We start from the raw sequence: 19,601 nt of genomic DNA on the forward strand, positions 1-19,601 counted from the left end.
GAGGGGGAGATGAGAGGTGAGACTCCTCAATAATCTCTCCTTAGACCAGCTCCTATGAACTCTGGGAGCTCAGCCATACTCTTGAAGGACTAGACTAGCCTACAGTGCAAAGAGCACTCCCTTTACCAATATCATTTTCACTCTGAAGTTCATTCCTGCAGCAGGAAGCCCTCGGTCAAATTTCCTTTTATGGACCTAATAAGCCCCGTTAATGTTTTCCTGTAATTAATATATGTTACCAGTGAGAAACAAGTAGAACAAGAAAACTGTGACTACTGACTATTGTGCCGAAGTAACTTAGGCCTACTCACTTTTCCCAGAAGATAAATGTTACTTGTTGCAACAAATGGAACATGTCATACTTGCAGACCTCCTGTAATAAAATATTCTGTCCAAGAATTGTGCCAGCTTGCAACTTAATGAAGCTTTTAAAGCAGAGAAAAGGGTTTGCCCATTGAACCCAATTCAAATGAGATAATGGCATTAGGATCTGGATGGCTTCAATGCCAATCATTTTGGCCCTAGGAGATGATCTAAAAGAGGCCAGGACAATTATCCCTGAAGAAAAATCCTGTTTGTGTGCAAAACCATTTCTGTTGTTCTTCACTGAGGTAGGGTCTAGGTGAACTCAAAATTGTAAAAAATAAGGATTCTCACAGAGGGCTGAAAATGTGTATACTATATTGGTTAGTAATCAACTTTGTAAATTATGCTTCTGTCATCTTTCATTAGAGAAATCTTGTAACCAAAAATAAGTATGGTTAGCTGGCAGGAAAATTAAGACAATATTTTATTGTCTTTCCTGTTATTCCTATATTGAAATAATCAACGTTCTATTACAATTAATAGTTTTAGTTCTAATTAATTCTAAATTATAAAATAACTTGTCATATCCTCATGTAACAATTTTCTGTGGAGAATTTTAAATGTGTGAACTTCTGAGTACATACCACTAGGTTTCCAATGACCATGACCATCATGTAAACAATAAGGCACATGGCTTGACCAGCGACCTCCATGCAGTCCCACATGGTCTCTATCCACTCTCCACACAGCACGCGGAACACAATCAGGAAGGAATGGAAGAAGTCATTCATGTGCCAACGTGGGAGTGTACAGTCTTCATTGATTTTGCAGACACATTCTTTATAGTTTTTACCAAAGAGCTGCATGCCGACCACAGCAAAAATGAAGACAATGATGGCCAACACCAAGGTGAGGTTTCCCAGGGCCCCCACTGAATTACCAATGATCTTTATCAGCATGTTCAGTGTTGGCCAAGATTTTGCCAATTTGAAAACTCGGAGCTAAAAGCAAACACAAAGCATAATATTAATTATTATGCCAAGTTTTAATGTTTCCAAGCTTGAATTTTATTCCAAATATTAAGTTCTAAAATACTGTCATTACCTAGCAAAAAATTAATTATTTGTATTTTTAACTTTCATCTATTTACAGTATTTCTGTTGTTTTGTTATACTTGCTCCAATATAATGACCATATGCTTTTAAGAAAGTGTGTAATTTTAGTTCAAGATTGCTATGAATGTCTCTTTACATGGTTTCGGATATAGAGTTAATAATTTATTAATCCTTAATTCTATTTTCTGATACTTTTCATAAAATTTTAATGCAGACATGGGGATAAAGTCCAAACTGTTAGAGAATAAAGCTTTAAAAAGTCTTTACTTTTTTTTGTATTCTTGTTATTAGACAACAATTGTTTGGGGAACAATTACTTAATTTTTAATTATAAAATCCACAAAGTATTGAATATATTATAATGGCTGAAATTCTTTAAACCAGAAGCTTTTTACCAGGAAATAAATACTGTCCTACAGAATAAAGATATATTTTCTATTATACTAGTATAATATAACTCAAAATATTTTTTATTATATTAGTATATACAACTGACTATATCTTCAAGATCCTAAAATTAAATATCCATGTGGCTTTGAACTCCTAAAGTACATTAGTTACTGAATGAATTTTATTTTATTAGATATCAGGACTTAATCTTTTCTTTTGAGTCAAACCTCCAAAGTTTATAAATAATATTAATCCAGAAACAAAGAAACATCTTTTTAAATACAGAATATAAGGTAAGGTTGGTCTATATTTACCAGTCTGAATGATCGAAGAACTGACAAGCCATCCACATCTGATAGAAAAAGCTCTACTAAACTTAAAGTCACAATAATGCTGTCAAAAATATTCCATCCTACTTGGAAATACTCATATGGATCCATGGCGATTAGTTTTAAAACCATTTCAGCTGCAAAAATCCCAGTAAAGACCTAAGTGAAAAAATATAATGTTTTTATGGTATTATTAGAAGGTATGGAATCAACATAATGATGATACTTTCTTTAGCATTTACTGTGCCTTTGTCAGTGTGCTACTTTACAAATGTATGTTATTATCTCATTTAATCCTATTAATGAGGTATGATTCCTCCAGTTCTAATGCAAACATTGAAGGGGTAAAAAGTGCTAACTCTCCTGTCAGCTCTCATTATCCTTAGGTAGCACTTTAGAAAAGCATGTTAAAATTCCAGATAAATAAAACTTTCGACAACTAACAGGCACTCTTTGCAAAAAATTTATATGGTCAACAAGTTATTCTGGAAGAAAATAAAAAGAAAACATTGATACTGAGATTCTGAGCCAGTCTTTTTTGCTGGTCTGACTACTCTTAGAGTAATAAAAAATATGTTGACTCACTCTTTAAAGATTTATTGATAGAAGAAGGAAAAGTGTTTAATTGACACAGTGGCAGCTAAAGCAAGACTTTCAAAGCTTTAACACAAAAGTGCATCACAAAACATCATTAATTCATGACACTGGTATCAAAGGACTCACTTAAAAAGGCAATAGTGAAAGACTTGTTCATGCATCATTCATAAACAAGGCATAATTTGACTCAAAGAAACTGACCAAAGAAATTTCAAAGGGAAATGGTTAGGTCTATAACTACATGAGTCAATTCCAAAATAATGCAGCATCAAGAAGAAAGTCAGGGGCACTCAGACTTGGGACTGTGCTAATAGATAAGAAACATAGTAAATGCTTTTTGTGTTCACAGTGGTGCAGTCAACTCAATAAGAAGGTATTGATTTTCATGATGTGAACCTCCAACAATTAGAAACTAGGTAATCCTGTCTTTTTCTAAAGGGTAATTAAAGGGAAGAAGAATGCTAACTCAGAGAGCAAATGGGGTACAAACATTCTGACTACAAAAATCTGTAAGCAATTTGGAAGAGAAGACTGAAACACTCGTTGGCTTTAAAGATCATCAGGTTTAGAACGAAGGCTAAAGCGAAATTCCCTGATACAGATGTTCACAAAGGCATCCAGAATGATTCATATTAATGAAGAATCATAAATTGGGACCCTTTGGCTGTGAAATAGAACCTCTTCCTGTTTCATGCAGATTGTCAGAAAGTAGTTTTTTTTGTTGTTGTTGTTTGTTTGTTTGTTTGCAATAAGGCGTTAATTAAGCTAGAGTACTTCATGCAGATTGTCAGGAAGTAGTTTTTGTTGTTGTTTGTTTGCAATAAGGCGTTAATTAAGCTAGAGTAAAACCAACACTGCACATTTAAAAGATCATTTAGCATTGATTTTCCCAATCGGATCCTATACCTTCCTGAAACCTACAGGTCACCCTCTCGCTTGTCTCCTGTGTCCAGTTCAACCATTTTGGTTCCACAGTATTCTTGCACCTAAGGCTTGTTTCTGCTGATTGATTTAAAACATGATGATGATAATGATGATGATAGTAACCACAGGTTTAATTTGCTGAGTACTTACTGTATGCCAGGCTAATAAATTAAGTAGAAAGTTTAATCCTAACCCAACTGCTGGAAGCCGATCCACCCTGGCTGCTTGAGGCTGGACCCCAGCACCCAACAATGTGATAAATGAAGTATTATCATCATTACATTATAAATGAAGAAATAGTATTATTTTATAAATGAGGTATTATATTCTACAAATGAGAAAATAAAAGATTATAGAGATTAACATATTTGTACAAGGTCATATAACCAATAAGAGGCAAAAATCAGCATTCAATCCAATATTTTGGGATTCTAAAGGCCCAGACACTTCACCTATTATATCAAAACAAAGCATCCATAGTTTTTCTGAAAATATGTGGGGTATGTACTTTCAAGGAAGTTGTAATGTTATTATGAAATGGGTAAGAAAGTATCAAATTTTCATAGTATTAATTCCAAGACACATACCGACAGAAAAAACAACCCACTAACAACTCCAAAAATGGTGACTCTTTATGAAAATAGTGTTATTTATAGACCTCAACACTACTGCAAAATTATTTAACAATAATATCTCTCACCAGAAACTTGACTTTCTACAATGATTCATATTGTGAATTCTGAATTTTGCATAATTACCTAGTTGTGTATCCTTTTAACTTAAAGAATAAAAAAGAAATGATTTCAAGTGACTCACCAAATTTCCCACAGTGAGCACATTTTTGAATTCTTCAGTCATTGGGTGATGCTCCATCGCCATGAACAACGTGTTTAAAACTATGCAAATGGTAATTGTAAGATCTACAAATGGATCCATTACAATAACATACATAAGCTTTTTAAATTTTATCCAGAATGGAGAGCAATTCCAGATCAGGAATGTGTATGCAAATCTGTACCACCAAGGTGGACATTTTTGTCTGGACTCTTCAAGTTCTGGGAGGAACAAAGCAAGAGAGCATGAAGTCAATCATTTGTATGTTTTATTCCTAAATAAATCAGCAGTACTCTTCCACACTGAAACAAGTCTTCTGGTGTAGACTTTGAAAATTTAACAGTACTGATTCCATGAAATCATAGTATTATTACATAAAATGTAACATTACATAGCATTATTACATAAAGATGTAATAATGTAATATTATTTTAGAAAAATGTAATAACCCCATCAGATGTTCATTTACTAGACCAAGCCTAAGTGAGGGGAAGGCAGTGAATTTAGTGACTGAAAACCGATACAGCATCTCTCAGAGAAACATGTATCTAATATGTGATGATAAACAAGGCAACCAATGTTTTTTTAAGGGAAAATATATATTTTCCACCGATATACCTACTTCCCCCTGTATCCTTAATCCCATGAAAACAATAGGATAATTATACTGTCTCCAGGAAAAGCTCTTGCTAGTTCACAGGTGAAAACAATCCCAGAACAAGGAGACTGGAAATAATTTATGGAGTGACTCATATAATTGATATTTCATACCATTTAGTCCACTGGCTTCTCACCTTAAATTTAGGAGGTGGGTGGAAACTTTGTCAGTGAGGTTGTAACCTTTGGAAAAGGTAGGATCTGGAGCATATTTTGGGGGGAGAAAATGGGAGCCAGCACATTATAAAAGTTGTCACCTTTTGACTCCCTTCGAATGCATATGAGAGTTTAACCACTATTATTGACATTATATTCTCTAACCTGCTTTTTCTAGAGCCTTTTCACCCTAATTTTAAGAGATGTCATGGCACATGTTAACATTTTACAATTTTATAGAATGTGCTCAGAGGCAGAATTTATCTACATTTTGAAGTATGTATCATTTTTTTTAGAGGGATGATAAACCAGAGAGAGTAGGTCAAGTTTCTAAGATTACATAATGGGAGAACCACACAGCTTTAGGTTAACCTAGATTCTTCATTAATTACCATTAAGCTATTTATCTTTGAAAGCTTGTATCATTCAATGCCTGTCTTTAATCACAAATAATTATATCCATTTTAAGCACATAAAAATGATCCCATTAGTGACCATTGGTTATTTTTCCATTGCTTATAACCACTTTAAATTCTTTGAATTCTTCCGAAGAACTTCATGTACTGACCAGGATGTATTTGAATTTCACTTGAAAATCTGTATACTAAAGAGAATATTATTACCTACCTTCCACAGTGTTTGTCAGTATGCTTGCTCTACTCATAGCTCTTTGTCTGAGATGGGGATCATTCATCATCTCTTCAGAAAGGAGATAAGAACTGGAACGTCGTTTTTTGTGTATTTGGTTGGTTGTACCCTAAAATATGATTAATTAAAGTTTAAAATATAGAATTCTAATAAATTATAGGCATGAAATAAAATCTTGCTTACGTAGCTGTAATGAATGATTAAAAGTAGACACAAGATTGCTCTGCTAAATCCTGGCTCTGCTACTTACTGGCTGCATCACAGGAGAATTATTTGACCTTTCTCTGTCTCAGTTTCATCATTAGTAAAATGGGGATAATCATAGTACTTGCCTTACATTCTTGCTTGAGGAATAAAGAAATTAACTTAGAAAATAAAAAAAATTAAATAAGCTGCTTTTATTGTTATATTACTATTACCATCTCTATCTCTCTGGTCTCCAATGAATTCAGGTAGTTTTACCATGTAAGAAGAGTCTTACATGAAAACAGCCCAAAACAAGTGTTCTTGGTCGGGGGGGGGGGGGGTAAAGGGGGTAGAATCTCAGTATTCTCTGATAAATCTCTTTAACTATTCTTTGTTGAGGTAACAGCATTAATGGAGGCGACTGTAATGATTGTTTTTTATTGCCAAGGAAGAGCTCATCCGAGTATATGATGATAAATTACTCAGTGTGAGGAGGACAATTAAGACTGATGGGAACTGTAGCAAAATAGAGAATGTAAGCTCCATCTAAAAGTGGTGACCACTGTTTAGTTCAAAGGATTGCTGCCATGCAGGAATATGAGCTCAGTTTTACCAGGTATACTCATCTTTATGTGGAATACCTTATTTCTCAATCTCGGCAACTAATTCAAAGTTAAAACACTATGCCGGTTCAGAGCAGGATAACAATACAAACACACATGCTCACACACATACATATATACAAACAGCTATACAACTCTCCATTTATCATCACTCAATTCCTCTATCAATCTATCTGTTTGTGTGTTATGTATATATGTGTATATACACACACACCCCATTTACAAACATCTATGTATAGTTCTAGTATTGTAAATTTGTAGAGTTGTTTAGATACATATATATGTATATCAAAATATAGACAAACAGGCATAAATATGCCCATGTGTGTATGTATGTATGTATAAGTATATGCATGTTCACAGACATATACATATTTACAGGTGGCTTTTCATAGAGATCTCTCCATCACCATGTTTTCTCTGATAGTCTCCACCTTTTGACTTTCCAGAAGTAGAGACTTCCTTTTCCCCAAGTCAGGACAAGAATTTGTTTCATCAACAATTGAAATGAACAATTTCAATTGTTTAGTCAACAATTCAAATGAAATGAAAACATTTCATTTAAAAACATGAAATGATCTCCAAAACGGATCAAATCTTTTACAGATAATATACATCAAAAAGCAAAACTCAACAAGGCTCTGCTTCCACAGAAATTGAACATGCTATTTGATAAGGAAAACTGCCCTGACAGAGGGCCCGAAGCTGTGTCATGCAGCACAGAGGTCACATGTGACCTAAAAGCACATGCATTCATTCAAACTGCAATGTGTGTGGCCATGGCTTTGATGGAACTAGATTCTCACTTGAAATGCTACCTTGTCTGCAAATAGGAATACATGAATAAGTAGCATGAGTTCAAAGCTTGTTAGGTTAGTCAAAGACCTTGCTGATGTAAGTAAGGCAGTGCGTGGCATAGAGAGGTAACCCGGAAACTCCAGAAACTACAGAGAGCTCACTTTCAAACCTAATCAGACCCTTTAACCACTCAGTGATTACTAAACTCCAGACATTGTTGCTTGGTTTTCTTTTTATGTGTGTGTTTGTATTAATGTGTGTTCTGATGTCATATTTTTATTCTTCTGATCAAGGAGTTTTTTTTTAATTGAAAACAGTAAATTTCATTTATGTGTGGGAAAAAAGCATAGCTGTTCTAAATCATTTCTATGTTACACACACTGTGGTGGTTTAGAGCACAAGCTCTGAAACAGAGGGTCTCTGTTTGAACTTCTCGACTACCATTTATTAGCTTCATTTCTCTGTGCCTCAGTTCCCCTTTGTCAAACAGGGACAATACCATCACCTCATAGGGCTGTTGTGAATACTAAGCTCATGTTTGCTATTCTTATTACTATTATTAACAACTCAAAAAAGGTCCCTTGCATTAAGGTATAATACATATTAAGTAGTAACTTGAAAAAGATAGCAGAAGGTAGCAAATACTCCAAATTTCCTTACAAAAATGAGACTTATCAACTAAGATGATCAGCATTATCATTGCATTTTCTATGCTGTCATATATCATTTATAAATTGTTTTATAAAGGCATGATTTATAATCTTCAAGTGTAATAGTAATAGGTAAGCACCTTTTTCAAAAATGGGGGTTTTATAGTCAGTCAATCATTATGCTGTGCACCTGAAACTAATGTTAATAAATATCAATTTTACCTCAACTTTTAAAAATGGGGTTTTAAATATCTTTGAGTTATATGCCCATAGCACATAGTAAAAGGATTAAGTTAATGAGTGAAAGGTGTGTTTCTACAAAGTATTGCAAAATGCAGAGCCATTCACAGGACAGAGAAGGCCCCTCCAGCAGAAAAGACTGACTGATGCAAGACCAGGGCCGAGCCATGCCTGAGCTATTTAAAACATCCTTACGCTGTCATCAGAAGTTGCCTTATCTATTATCACCTCTGGCAGAAGCTGTCCATTGGGGAGCATGAGGGCTGAGGGTCCATCAACCAGGGAGACCACACCGTTGCAGTCCACCGCACTGTTCATCTTCCCGTTCACCGGCAGCATTGGGGGGGACCTACTGGCTTGACTGATGCTGCTGCTGCGCCGCTCCCGAGGTGGGTGGGGCACGAACAAGGAGTCCCTTCTGCTCTCATTGCCTTCGAAAATGCTGTGCTCATCATCGGCAAATTCATTCTCAGACGTAATATCTTTTCCTCGACCCCTGATACTAAAAAGACTTGTTCTGCTGCTGCGCCTTTGAAAAAACAAGGAGCCATGGAAGCTCAGCGGTGACTGCAGAAAAAAGAAAAGAAGACATGTATCTGCGGAAGCACCTAAAACAGAAGTACATTTCACATAATTACCATCGAGACCACTGACCTGAGGGCCAGTGGCTCGACCTTGTTGGAAAAGAGACATATTTCAAAACAAAGCGATTAAGCAAGAAGACAACTTCTTCCAACCAAGGGACAGAAAGGCTGGAAGAATCCATCCTTTCAGAATCAGGAAAATTACCTTCTGCTGCACAGCTCTTTCCTATTCTGGCCTGGAGTGGCCTGGAGTGACCTGGGGTAGACAATCTCTTTTCTCTAAGCCATTCATTTTGTTCTAAAGGACAGATTACTTCAAAAAATAATTTGATATTGATACCTGCTATTTAGATTGTCATCTATCACTCCTAAAGCTCTTAAGTATTAAACTCTCCTGATTTATTTATAAGCTGTATGCTTCTTTGCATTGCATTGCTTGGAACTCTACCTTACATATTGACAGCTCAGTTAAGGCATTTTAAGAAAAACCTTTTAATACTAGTAAGTTTACAAAATCATAAAATATTAGATCTTGGAAAAGAAGTTGCCCGATACCAAAGAGGGAAAAGTCACATTTATATGACTCGTGTCCAGGATAAACATTCAGTTTTATGTGTCTGTAAACCAAACTGAATGCATATTCTTTGGAAGTATCTAATTCAATAAACGTCAGTTTTTACTATGTAAAGGACAAAGCGGCAGGCATAGTGAGCAATAGAAAAAAATGCATATAACAAGGTCTTAAGGCTGGGACTGTATCTTTTGTTCCTATGCATATCTGACAGGGTCTTGCAGACTTAACTCTTAGAAGCTAGGAAACTGAAGTGAAGACATAGAAGAGAAGAATTGTCAGTGTGAGTGGGGCACTGAAAAACTGATTGAGGGCAGTGGGGAGGACAAAGGGGAACTTGGGGGATGGGTGGCACCTAACTAATGGGTGGAGAACAGGTAGCACTATGCCAGAGGGAAAACATGGAAGAAAATTATCCCACTTAGAGAAAACTACGTGCGCTAAGTTACAGGCATAAAGTACAGGGCATGTAGTGAGAGCGGACAAGCATGGTGAACTCAGTGTACCTGCAGGCACAGTACAGAAAGGTAGGAGATGAGGCTGAACAACATGTGGGTGTTGTTCTCTAGGCAGTAGTTACTCAACAAAGTTTCTTCTTTATTCGATTTCAGCAGAGGGACAGCTTTGATTTAGAAAAATTATTTGGAGACATTGTACAATGGAAAATAAAAGCTAGGCAGTAGTTACTCAACAGAGTCTTTTCTTTATTTGAAAAGGGACAGCTTTGATTTAAAAAAATTATTTGGAGACATTGTACAATGGAAAATAAAAATGTCAAAGAGAATTGATGCAATGGTTTATCTTGGAGATTTGCAGGCAGAGAGACCTGAAATATGGAGGTTGCAGCGGAAAAAGAAAAAAGGGAGAGATAAATTCCACAGGAGCAGAAATAACAGCCTATGGCACTAGATGTTAGTGTCTTTCCAACTTAGATGACTAATATTTGGGTGATATGTTACCTACAGTGGGGAAGAAATGAGCAAATACTAGTCTGAGATTAGTTTATAAGCAATATAGGCATTACAGACCGAATAAAAATGTAAAAGTTAATCTATAGTGTACTTTTTTCACTTCTACAACAGTTCTCCCTAATATGTTGTGTTGAACATGTGTTTATTGGAGAAGATATGACAATTCCAAAACTATAAGCTCCTTACAGACTAACTGGAAAACTATGTACATCCATATTCTTCCCATAAATGCCCAGCAACCACTTAAAAACATACCAATGAGGTCACTCACTCTCCTCTCCTGAGGTCCCTTCCCTCAGAATAGAGCTTTCTGCTCCATGATCCTAACTCTGGTGACATGCATTTGATAATGTCAGTGGTACCTGATTAGGGGTAGACAATCTCTTTTCTCGGGCTCGCCTGTGGCCTTCAACACCAAGGTGGGAATTTCTTCTCCTGATACTCTCTTCTGAATCCGAGTTGGACAATTTCTCATCATCTCCCTTTTCTTCCCCACCGGAGAGCTTTTGATTTTTTTTCTTTCTTCTGTTTCTTCTTTCTTTTGCGCTTTTAGAACTCAGTTTAGATGTTTCAGAAGAACTCTCAGAGAGGCCCATAATCCTGCTTCTCCTTCTACTTGTATATCCAGCTACTGCCTCCGCTATTGCCTGTTGGATCCAGATGTCACACATACAGTGAGTCACTTCCAAAGTTGGGGAAAACTGATGATGGGAGAACTCTCTACCACGAATTTAATTATATTGTGCGTTAATCATGTCCCTTGTATGAGAAGAAATGTCATTTTCTTTACACTATGGTCAGAGAGCTTACAAAGTATGTATTTATTGCTTCTCCTGCACTACAACAAAGCGCAGTTCTGTTCTGGAATTAAACTATTACATACTATTACTATATTTAAGTAAAGCAATTTTAAATAATACATGTGAAAGTTTTACTAGGCAATTCTGGGACATAAAGCATAAACCATGTGATAAGATGATTTGCATATCTTGTTCAGATAATTAATGCAATATTATCAAAAGAATCAGGCCCTTTATAGCTTAGTGAAGAATAAGTTATCTGAAAATTAAAATTAATTATCACAGAATAATATCCCAAGAAAATGAAAGAAACTCCTAGGAGTGCCCTAGGAAATTCCTGAGATAACCTTTATAGAAAAAACTCCTTGTAAAATTTTGGAAGATATATTGTGAATAAAAATCACTCATAATCCTACATCCCCAAAATAACTGGTATTACTATTTCTTCCAGTCTTTATATAAATGATTTTTAAAATGTTTATGTCTTATACTCAATTTTATATTCTACTACTTAATACATTGTTATAACAACACCTTTTCCTGTCATAATATTCTTAAAACACATAATTCTATGGTTTAAAAATACTCTAAGGTACAAAAGTATCATAATCCTCTTAACCATTTTCTAATTTTTGAAAATGTAAATGCTTTCTGATGGTTACTATTATTAAAATACTGCACTGAACATTTTTCTGCATCAAGTTTCTCTGCATTATAGGTTACTACTCTCTCCAATAGGTTAGATTCCTTGAAGAGATTTAACTAGGCAAACCATCAAATGAGTGTTAAGACTTGCAGAATATCTGAAATTTTAGTTCTTAATATAAACCGTCTCAAACTTTCCCACTAAATTACCCCTTTGGAGAGAGGATTAAGGAGAAATCCTTAAAAATTTGTGACTTAGCCCAAAGTGGCCACAACCATAAGTATAATTTTTTAATAGCTCACATTTTTATCTTAAAAATCCTTACAACATTAACAAAAATTGGTGCCCATTTTTCTTTCTACCCATAGAGTATCTGTTAACATTAACATTAAAATAATTTCTCCTAAACCTTTCTGTACAATTTTTCTGGGGAAATACATCATGTTTTAGGACTTTGCATAATGCCACAGGCACTGAGGAAACACAGGATTTAGGAGAAACAGAACATTCTCTGTGCTGATTACGGGGGAAAGTGGACTGGGTCAGACGTCAATTGTAACTCAGTCTGGAATTGGTTCCTTCGACCACACTAGAATGAAGATTTCAGTTTATATAGAGGAATCTATTACAGAAAATCACCCTGGGGAAGGTGGAGCAGACCACAAGGCCTCTGTTGTTCCCTCTGCACGTCTACTTCTAGGAAGAATTTTAAACCAAATAACAATACCTCTGCTTCTTCTTGCTCTTTTTTAAGTCGATCTAACATCTGTTGGAATTCTAACTCTTTCTGCCTGGCTTCTTCGATATTTGCCTGGTTCTGTTCTTCGTAGGCCATGGCAACCACAGCCAGGATCAAGTTTATTAGATAAAAGGAGCCCAGGAAAATCACCACAACAAAGAAGATCATGTATGTCTTCCCAGCAGCACGCAGTGTCTAGGGGAAAATGGAAATCATTATTTTAATAACAAAAAAGTATTTTTGGTAAATGATTTCATCTTGAATGGCATATTAAGCATGGGCAAATTGGGCAGTTCTGCATAATCTCATGTTATCAAACTATAAAGGGATAAAATTGTATCTTCATGGAAAACAATCAGTATTAAAATATATACTTTTTACTATAAAGTATATAACAATCAATTAAACTTGTACTAGACTTAGATATAATTCTTGATTATTATTAAATAGAATAATCCTGAAAAAATTTCTCCAGTCTAAAAATTACTCAAAAAACTAGCTGCTTTGCTCATTTTTAAATTATAGGACTAGATAAATAGTGCCTTTTAGTTTTAAAATTTTTTCTTTAACAAGAAATATTAGCAATGATGCATTTTGTTCATAAAAGATAATCCTATCATATGAACTTATTTATTCATCTTATACTTATTTTTAATTCACATTTACTAAAAATTTAACAATAAAATAAATGGTAAAAATAATTCCAATGGTACAGATATTAAATGAAAAATAAGTCTCTCCTATCTCTGATGCCTAGTTACTCAAATCCTTTTTCTATCAGTTACTGTTGTTTTGTCTTGGGTAAATTCTTAGTATGTAGCATCATTGTTAGCTCAATAGGTATATTCACTTAAATTTTCATAGAAATTCCCATGTTACTCTCCAGTGGTTCCCAGGAATGTCTTCCTCTACATATCTCAGCCAGACAGTATTTCTCTTTTGATCTAATTTTGATCTTTGTCATTCTGATAGGTAAAAAAATTTATGCCACATTTAACCTGCAGAAAAGGTGAATATCTTTTTGCATACTTAAAAGTCATTTATATTCCTTTTTTCCTGTATGTTTGCATTTCCTTTCTATATTCATTTATAATATTCGCAGAAATTAAATAAACATGAAACAGGCCAAAAGAAGAATCTGTGGCAAATTGAGAAAAGTGTTGGTTATTATTTATAATACGGAATCATCATTTTTGGTCTCCTTCCTCTTGGGGGATAAGAAAGAGCCCACAGGCCCAAGAGGATCACATTGAAGTTAGGGGAGATGACGATGTGAATTAACAATTACAGTACAAGAGGTGGATGCTTTAAACTGAAGAATGTGCAAAGGGCATGCAGGTCTAGAGCAAGGAGCAACTGAATTGGAAGAGGAGATTTTAGAGAAGTGAACTGAGTCTTTCACTCTTGTGTTAATTTTCTAGGGCTGCCATAACAAAATCCTACAGACTGGGTAGCTTAAACAACAGAAATGTGTTTCTCACAGTCTGAAGGCTGGAAGTTCAATATGAAAGTGTTGGCATGTACGTATCTCCTGAGGCCTCTTTCCTTGCCTTGCAGATGGCCACCTCCTCACTGAATTCTCACATGGCATGTTCTCTCCGTGTGTGTGTATCTCCGGTGCCTCTCTTGCTCATGTCTGAATCTTCTTTTCTCATGAGACCACCAGTCAGATTGGATTAGGATGCACCCTAATCGACTAATTTTAACTCAGTTACCTCTTTATAGGCTCTAGCTCCAAATATAATCATTCTAAGGTACTGGGAGTTAGGATTTCAACATATGGATTTGGAGGCATGCAATTCAGTCCATAACAATTGTATATGGGAGTTCAAAAAATAAAGCATGGTGAGCATAGGACAGCCTGCTTTTAGGGCACTCAAAGCAGAAAGGCACATGAGGAAAGCATAGTTTGTTCAAGAGAGGTAGGAGAGAATATTACAATATATTTCTTGCTATTTACTTAGAATATTATGGGATTCTACATTTGCAAAGGGGGAAAAAGATTTAGAGATCAAATAAGTCCAGGAAAGATAATGAAATAATTTTTCATTCAAGAACTATCCATTTACTAGTGCTGGAAGCAGAAATGTTTAATTTTAATAATAAGACAATAGAGTTTTCTCCACTCTAAATTGAATAAGACATCACATATTTAAAGCAGGCAAGAGCCGTACATCAGATTATGCAATGAATGCAATGAATGTTTCTCTTGGCACTCACCTGTTGGTAAAGGTTTTCCCAGTAATCCTGGGTCATTAGCCTAAACAAGGCTAAGAAGGCCCAACCGAAAGTGTCAAAGCTCGTGTAGCCATAGTCTGGGTTTCTGCCTCCTTTCACACATATGTACCCTTCTGGACACTGACTACATGAGAAAAGGAATAACAAGTCAGAGTGGCTTCAGGATACAAGCTAAACAATCCTACAGAAAAGTGGGAAATTCAAGGTCCCTTTATGGGGGTGGTGGTGGTCAATATTGAAAAATGATTAAGAACAGATTTTTTGGAGTTAGGAGGAACTGGGTTAGAATCCTACCCCTACTATTTACTAGTTGGTAAATTTGTCAAATTACTTAAATTTTTTAAGGCCAATGCCCTCTTTCTGTGAAAACAAGATAACACCTATCTCAAATGGTTAAGATTGTTAAGTTTAAAGAAGATAATGTATGCAAATTACCTATCTTAGTTCCTGCAAATCAACAGTAGCTGCTATTATATCATCATCATCACCATTAAAACTTGGAAACATACACCAGATGTCATATAATAGTTATTGTATCTATAAAGATTGATATAGGCCTCTAACAAAACTGTGTCTCCCCTCACCCCCACCTTTATTATTCTTGGCGTGAATCACAATCAAGAATAGTCAAAGCTCAGCTTGGCTGGTGTAGCTGGGTGGTTGAGCATTGACCCATGAACCAGGAGGTCACTGTTCAATTCCAGGTCAGGGCACATGCCCAGGTTGCAGGCTTGAACCCCAATAGTGGGCATGCAGGAGGCAGCCAATCAATGATTCTCTCTCTACATTGATGTTTCTATCCTTCTCTCCCCTTCTCTCTAAAATCTCCCTTCTTCTCTAAAATCAATAAGAACCTATTTTTTATAAAGGGCCTGTGGCCCTAACACTGTAACGACCAAAGACCAGCGCAGGTGGGCAGGGCTGCAAGTGCGGCCAGGCCGCACCGGTGGACAGGGCCACACAATTTTGCGCACTGGGTTTCTAATATATATATATATTATTGTAAAGAATAGTCAAAGCATAGCAATTGTGTAAGATTTGTAGCCTTAAGACTCTTTTCCTTCCTCAAATTGGTGGATTGGTATGCATGATGCCAAATAAACAGTGTTCTGAGGTATCTTTGGGAGCTGCCACCTTATCATCTTTATTTTTATGTTTCCAGTGCACACGTGGCATGGTGAAGAGATATCTATCTGAGCAGAAGGAGAGCAAGTACAAAATGCTGCAGCAGAGATAAAGTTGGTGTGCAGGAGAAACAGCAAGGTGGGTATTTGCATCAATATGAGATTCTTAAAATGTCTTTACCCAAGTCCATGAGGTCCCTTTTTTTAGAGTGCCCCCAAATGTCATTGCATTCAGTCACCTATCAGTCACACTTGATTGGAGAATGAGTAGAATTTGAGGGTGGAAAGAACATTTGATTTTCTTCAGAAAGAAGCAAAGCTGAAAAGTAACCCACCAACGTTTGGTGGGGTTTATGGAAATCTTTTTTTCTACTGTCTTAAGGCTTATATGATGTATGTCTTGTTTTCATTTAAACACTACCTCCAAGTCTTACATTCAAAGGTACGCAGTAACTATGAACCTTATAAAGTCTGAACTCACTGTGGGGGCAGAAGGAATTAAATGATGCCATGAAATACGTAAAACCAATATGAATCAAAGGTTCTTATCAGCAATCCAAATGAGTATGTTTTTCCTTTTCTTTTTTTAAGTCTTTACACTAAAAACAAATACTACGTACCCTGAGTCTGTGCTGTTACCACAGAGGAGAGCATCTTTAGATCCCTCCAGGAAATAAAAATAATCTATGTGGGAAGAAATTGAACAGTAGAAGGTTATGGAGTGTAAGCTGCAGCAGGTAAATTAGTTAATATAGACATTCACACACATTCAGGCAACATGCATTTATTTATTTATTTCTTATAGAGTCTCCCTCAAATATTTATTGATAAGCTCTTATGGGCCAGGCAATGGACGGTAATAAACATGATAATAAACATCTCTCTAAGCCAATATTTCAGAAGAAAACCAAGAATAATGTACAGAACTGAGGCAAATGATTATGGAATAATATTTTATTGTTGACTTAGCTGTCCCTCATGTGTAAAGGCAACATAAAGACACACTACAAAATTCAAGGACTTTTTCTACTTTTTTTGAAAACAAAAACAAACAAAAAAAAGAATTGCTTGAGACCATTTCAGAAGGTTTAAAAAAATCATTCAAATTCCAAACTCAGTAATGGAACCAAGAATAAGAGTAAAAGGACTAGTTTAAAAAAAAAAAAAGGTGTTTAAATAAAAGTTGTACACTGATTCACAAAAGAGAAGGTAAATGCAAATAATTTACCATAAGATATATTACTTTTATGGCATATGAATTGAGGAATAAAATTCTTTGGAAATTGGAAATAAAATGTAAGATCATATTAACAAAAATTAGGAATTGAAAAAATAAAGATAAAAAGAAAAGTATGCTAAATTCTTCATCAAAAGCCAGTAAAAAAAAATGTACATTTTATTTGAAAACCTTCAGTTTTCTTGTTTTAGATTATATCTTTTTTGTTTTATTTACAGTATTTAAATATATTAGCTAGGTTTTATTTGCTTTTATCTTCCCCAGTGAGAGGACAAGTAAAGTAAAAAAATGATGCATAGAATTCTTTATTATCCAAGGAGAGTCTTGACCTTACTCCCTGATCTCCTTCCGTCACAGGCACACACATTTGAAAGGTTTCTTGACTTACAGCCCACTCTGGGTCTAATGACCTTTAAGGCTTATGCGTTCCTGCAGGCCACATCATACAGACACACTGCAAGTGTTAGAAAGCACAACCTTGCTAGATCTCATTCTCACCCAAACTTATCAACAGTTCCGGTGAAGAAAACTGTTAGGGATTAATTGTTTAGAAGACATACAGTTCGTGCTTTCTGTAACATACTCTAAAATATACTTGTTCATTTAGCAGACTTCTGAGATAATGTGTATAGATCACCTGCTATGGTACCTTTAGAACTAGCTCTAATAAATTAAACTTTGATGTGATGCATTAATGAGATTGAAGAAGCCATTAGAAAGAACTGTAAAACCCATCATTGGTTATAAAACTGTTGTGCTGTATGGGACTCTTTAGAAATACTATCAAGACACTCATTTTAATATGTAGTAATTGATGTATTATTATATTATAACTAATATAAGTATATCATGCTATTATAGTTATATACATGTAGAACATAATTATATTCTCATATAATAAATTACATTATAAAATAAACATAGGTAAAGATTATACAATAAAATTAAATACATAAAAATGTATCTTATGGATGAAATGTAATAATTCATAGTATTAATTCATAGCTAAATTGATTTCTCTAGAGCAAATTTATTCTTTTTTATCTTACAGAAATTGAGAATTATGAAAGTATCTCATGCTTCCAATACCAGGACTGCTAGAAAGCTTTGAACCAGGGAGAGTTATTAAAAATATAATATGATCCAAATTCACACTGTAGCAACTTTCTACATATTTGAATAATTTTGAAATAATTAAAATGAAAGCAACATTTAACCTTCAAAGGAATCAATGCTTTTAGCTTTATTTCAACCTCTGAACCACTGTAGGGACAGTCGTACCTCTGTAGAGCTCTTCATCAAGGTTGTCCAACGTGCTTGATTCATTACTTTCAAGGGAAGCCCGCAGACATTTGTGCTTCAGGCTGCCCATGAAGAGCTGCAGGCCGATCAGCGCAAACACGCTCAGACAGAACACCGTCAGGATCATGACGTCTGAGAGCTTCTTCACAGACTGGATCAGGGCCCCCACGATGGTCTTCAGGCCTGAATGCAGAGGGCGTAAAAAAAAAAGGTATTCACAATGGAATAAAGTTTTTGAATGAGAAACAAACACAGTTTTCCTGGAAACGCATGCATTTTGTCAGGTCAGTGACCTTAAATAGCCTAACTCAAAAAAAGCCCACGAGGTCAAAAAGGTGGATTTTCTGGTTTTCATATATTGTTTCCATATATTATTGCAAATGATTAAAAACTGTAAAATATTTCCAATGAATAACCAAATTGTCAAAGTAAAAGATTTGGTTGCTCAAACCATATCCACACTCACTTGTAAAAAATAATTTTTTAAAAGTGTCAATTCAGTAAGTTCTTGTCACACAAACCATTTCTCTATATACTGGTACTAAAACAAAGAGGCTGACTTGCAATGCATAGTGACAACTTACTAATTTTCAGTTAAGAAATGGTTTGTTGAGGAAAGATAAAAGAAATATGTCATGCAATACCTTCATGCTGATATTCTCTCTCTTTTCTTAACTCTATGAAAAGCAATGTAAACAAATTGAAATTTTCATTCCTGAATCAGTCAAATGGAAAATGAACTGATAGACAGGAGGGAAAATTTCAAGTTGAGATGTGAGCCAAATGGCCATCTTCATCCTCTAAGACCCATGCAATTGATTAAACACAAAGGCTGACTTTTAATAAGGATTCTGAAAAACATAAAAAATTAGATTCATTAAATTTTCATAAGAGAAAGTCTTTCTTGTATTTTCTCCAAAAAATCAAAGTCAGCCC

At 35.2% G+C, this 19,601-nt stretch overlaps 1 protein-coding gene across 1 annotated transcript in view; it reads right to left on the minus strand.

Annotated features, from left to right (window-relative positions):
* SCN9A (sodium channel, voltage gated, type IX alpha subunit) overlaps positions 1-19,601 on the minus strand; it is a 132,161-nt gene that overhangs the window by 49,082 nt on the left and 63,478 nt on the right. Inside the window, exons 7-16 of the mRNA XM_014546972.1 lie at positions 18,645-18,848; positions 16,747-16,810; positions 14,985-15,126; positions 12,753-12,959; positions 10,942-11,226; positions 8,649-9,020; positions 5,936-6,065; positions 4,478-4,716; positions 2,126-2,299; positions 951-1,307 (exon numbers count right to left, since the gene is read on the minus strand). Coding sequence (XP_014402458.1) covers positions 951-1,307; positions 2,126-2,299; positions 4,478-4,716; positions 5,936-6,065; positions 8,649-9,020; positions 10,942-11,226; positions 12,753-12,959; positions 14,985-15,126; positions 16,747-16,810; positions 18,645-18,848 — 2,174 coding nt within the window. The remainder of the gene's footprint in view (positions 1-950; positions 1,308-2,125; positions 2,300-4,477; positions 4,717-5,935; positions 6,066-8,648; positions 9,021-10,941; positions 11,227-12,752; positions 12,960-14,984; positions 15,127-16,746; positions 16,811-18,644; positions 18,849-19,601) is intronic.

Source organism: Myotis brandtii, unplaced genomic scaffold (assembly GCF_000412655.1).
Source record: "Myotis brandtii unplaced genomic scaffold, ASM41265v1 scaffold112, whole genome shotgun sequence".
NCBI classification, from domain to species: domain Eukaryota; kingdom Metazoa; phylum Chordata; class Mammalia; order Chiroptera; family Vespertilionidae; genus Myotis; species Myotis brandtii.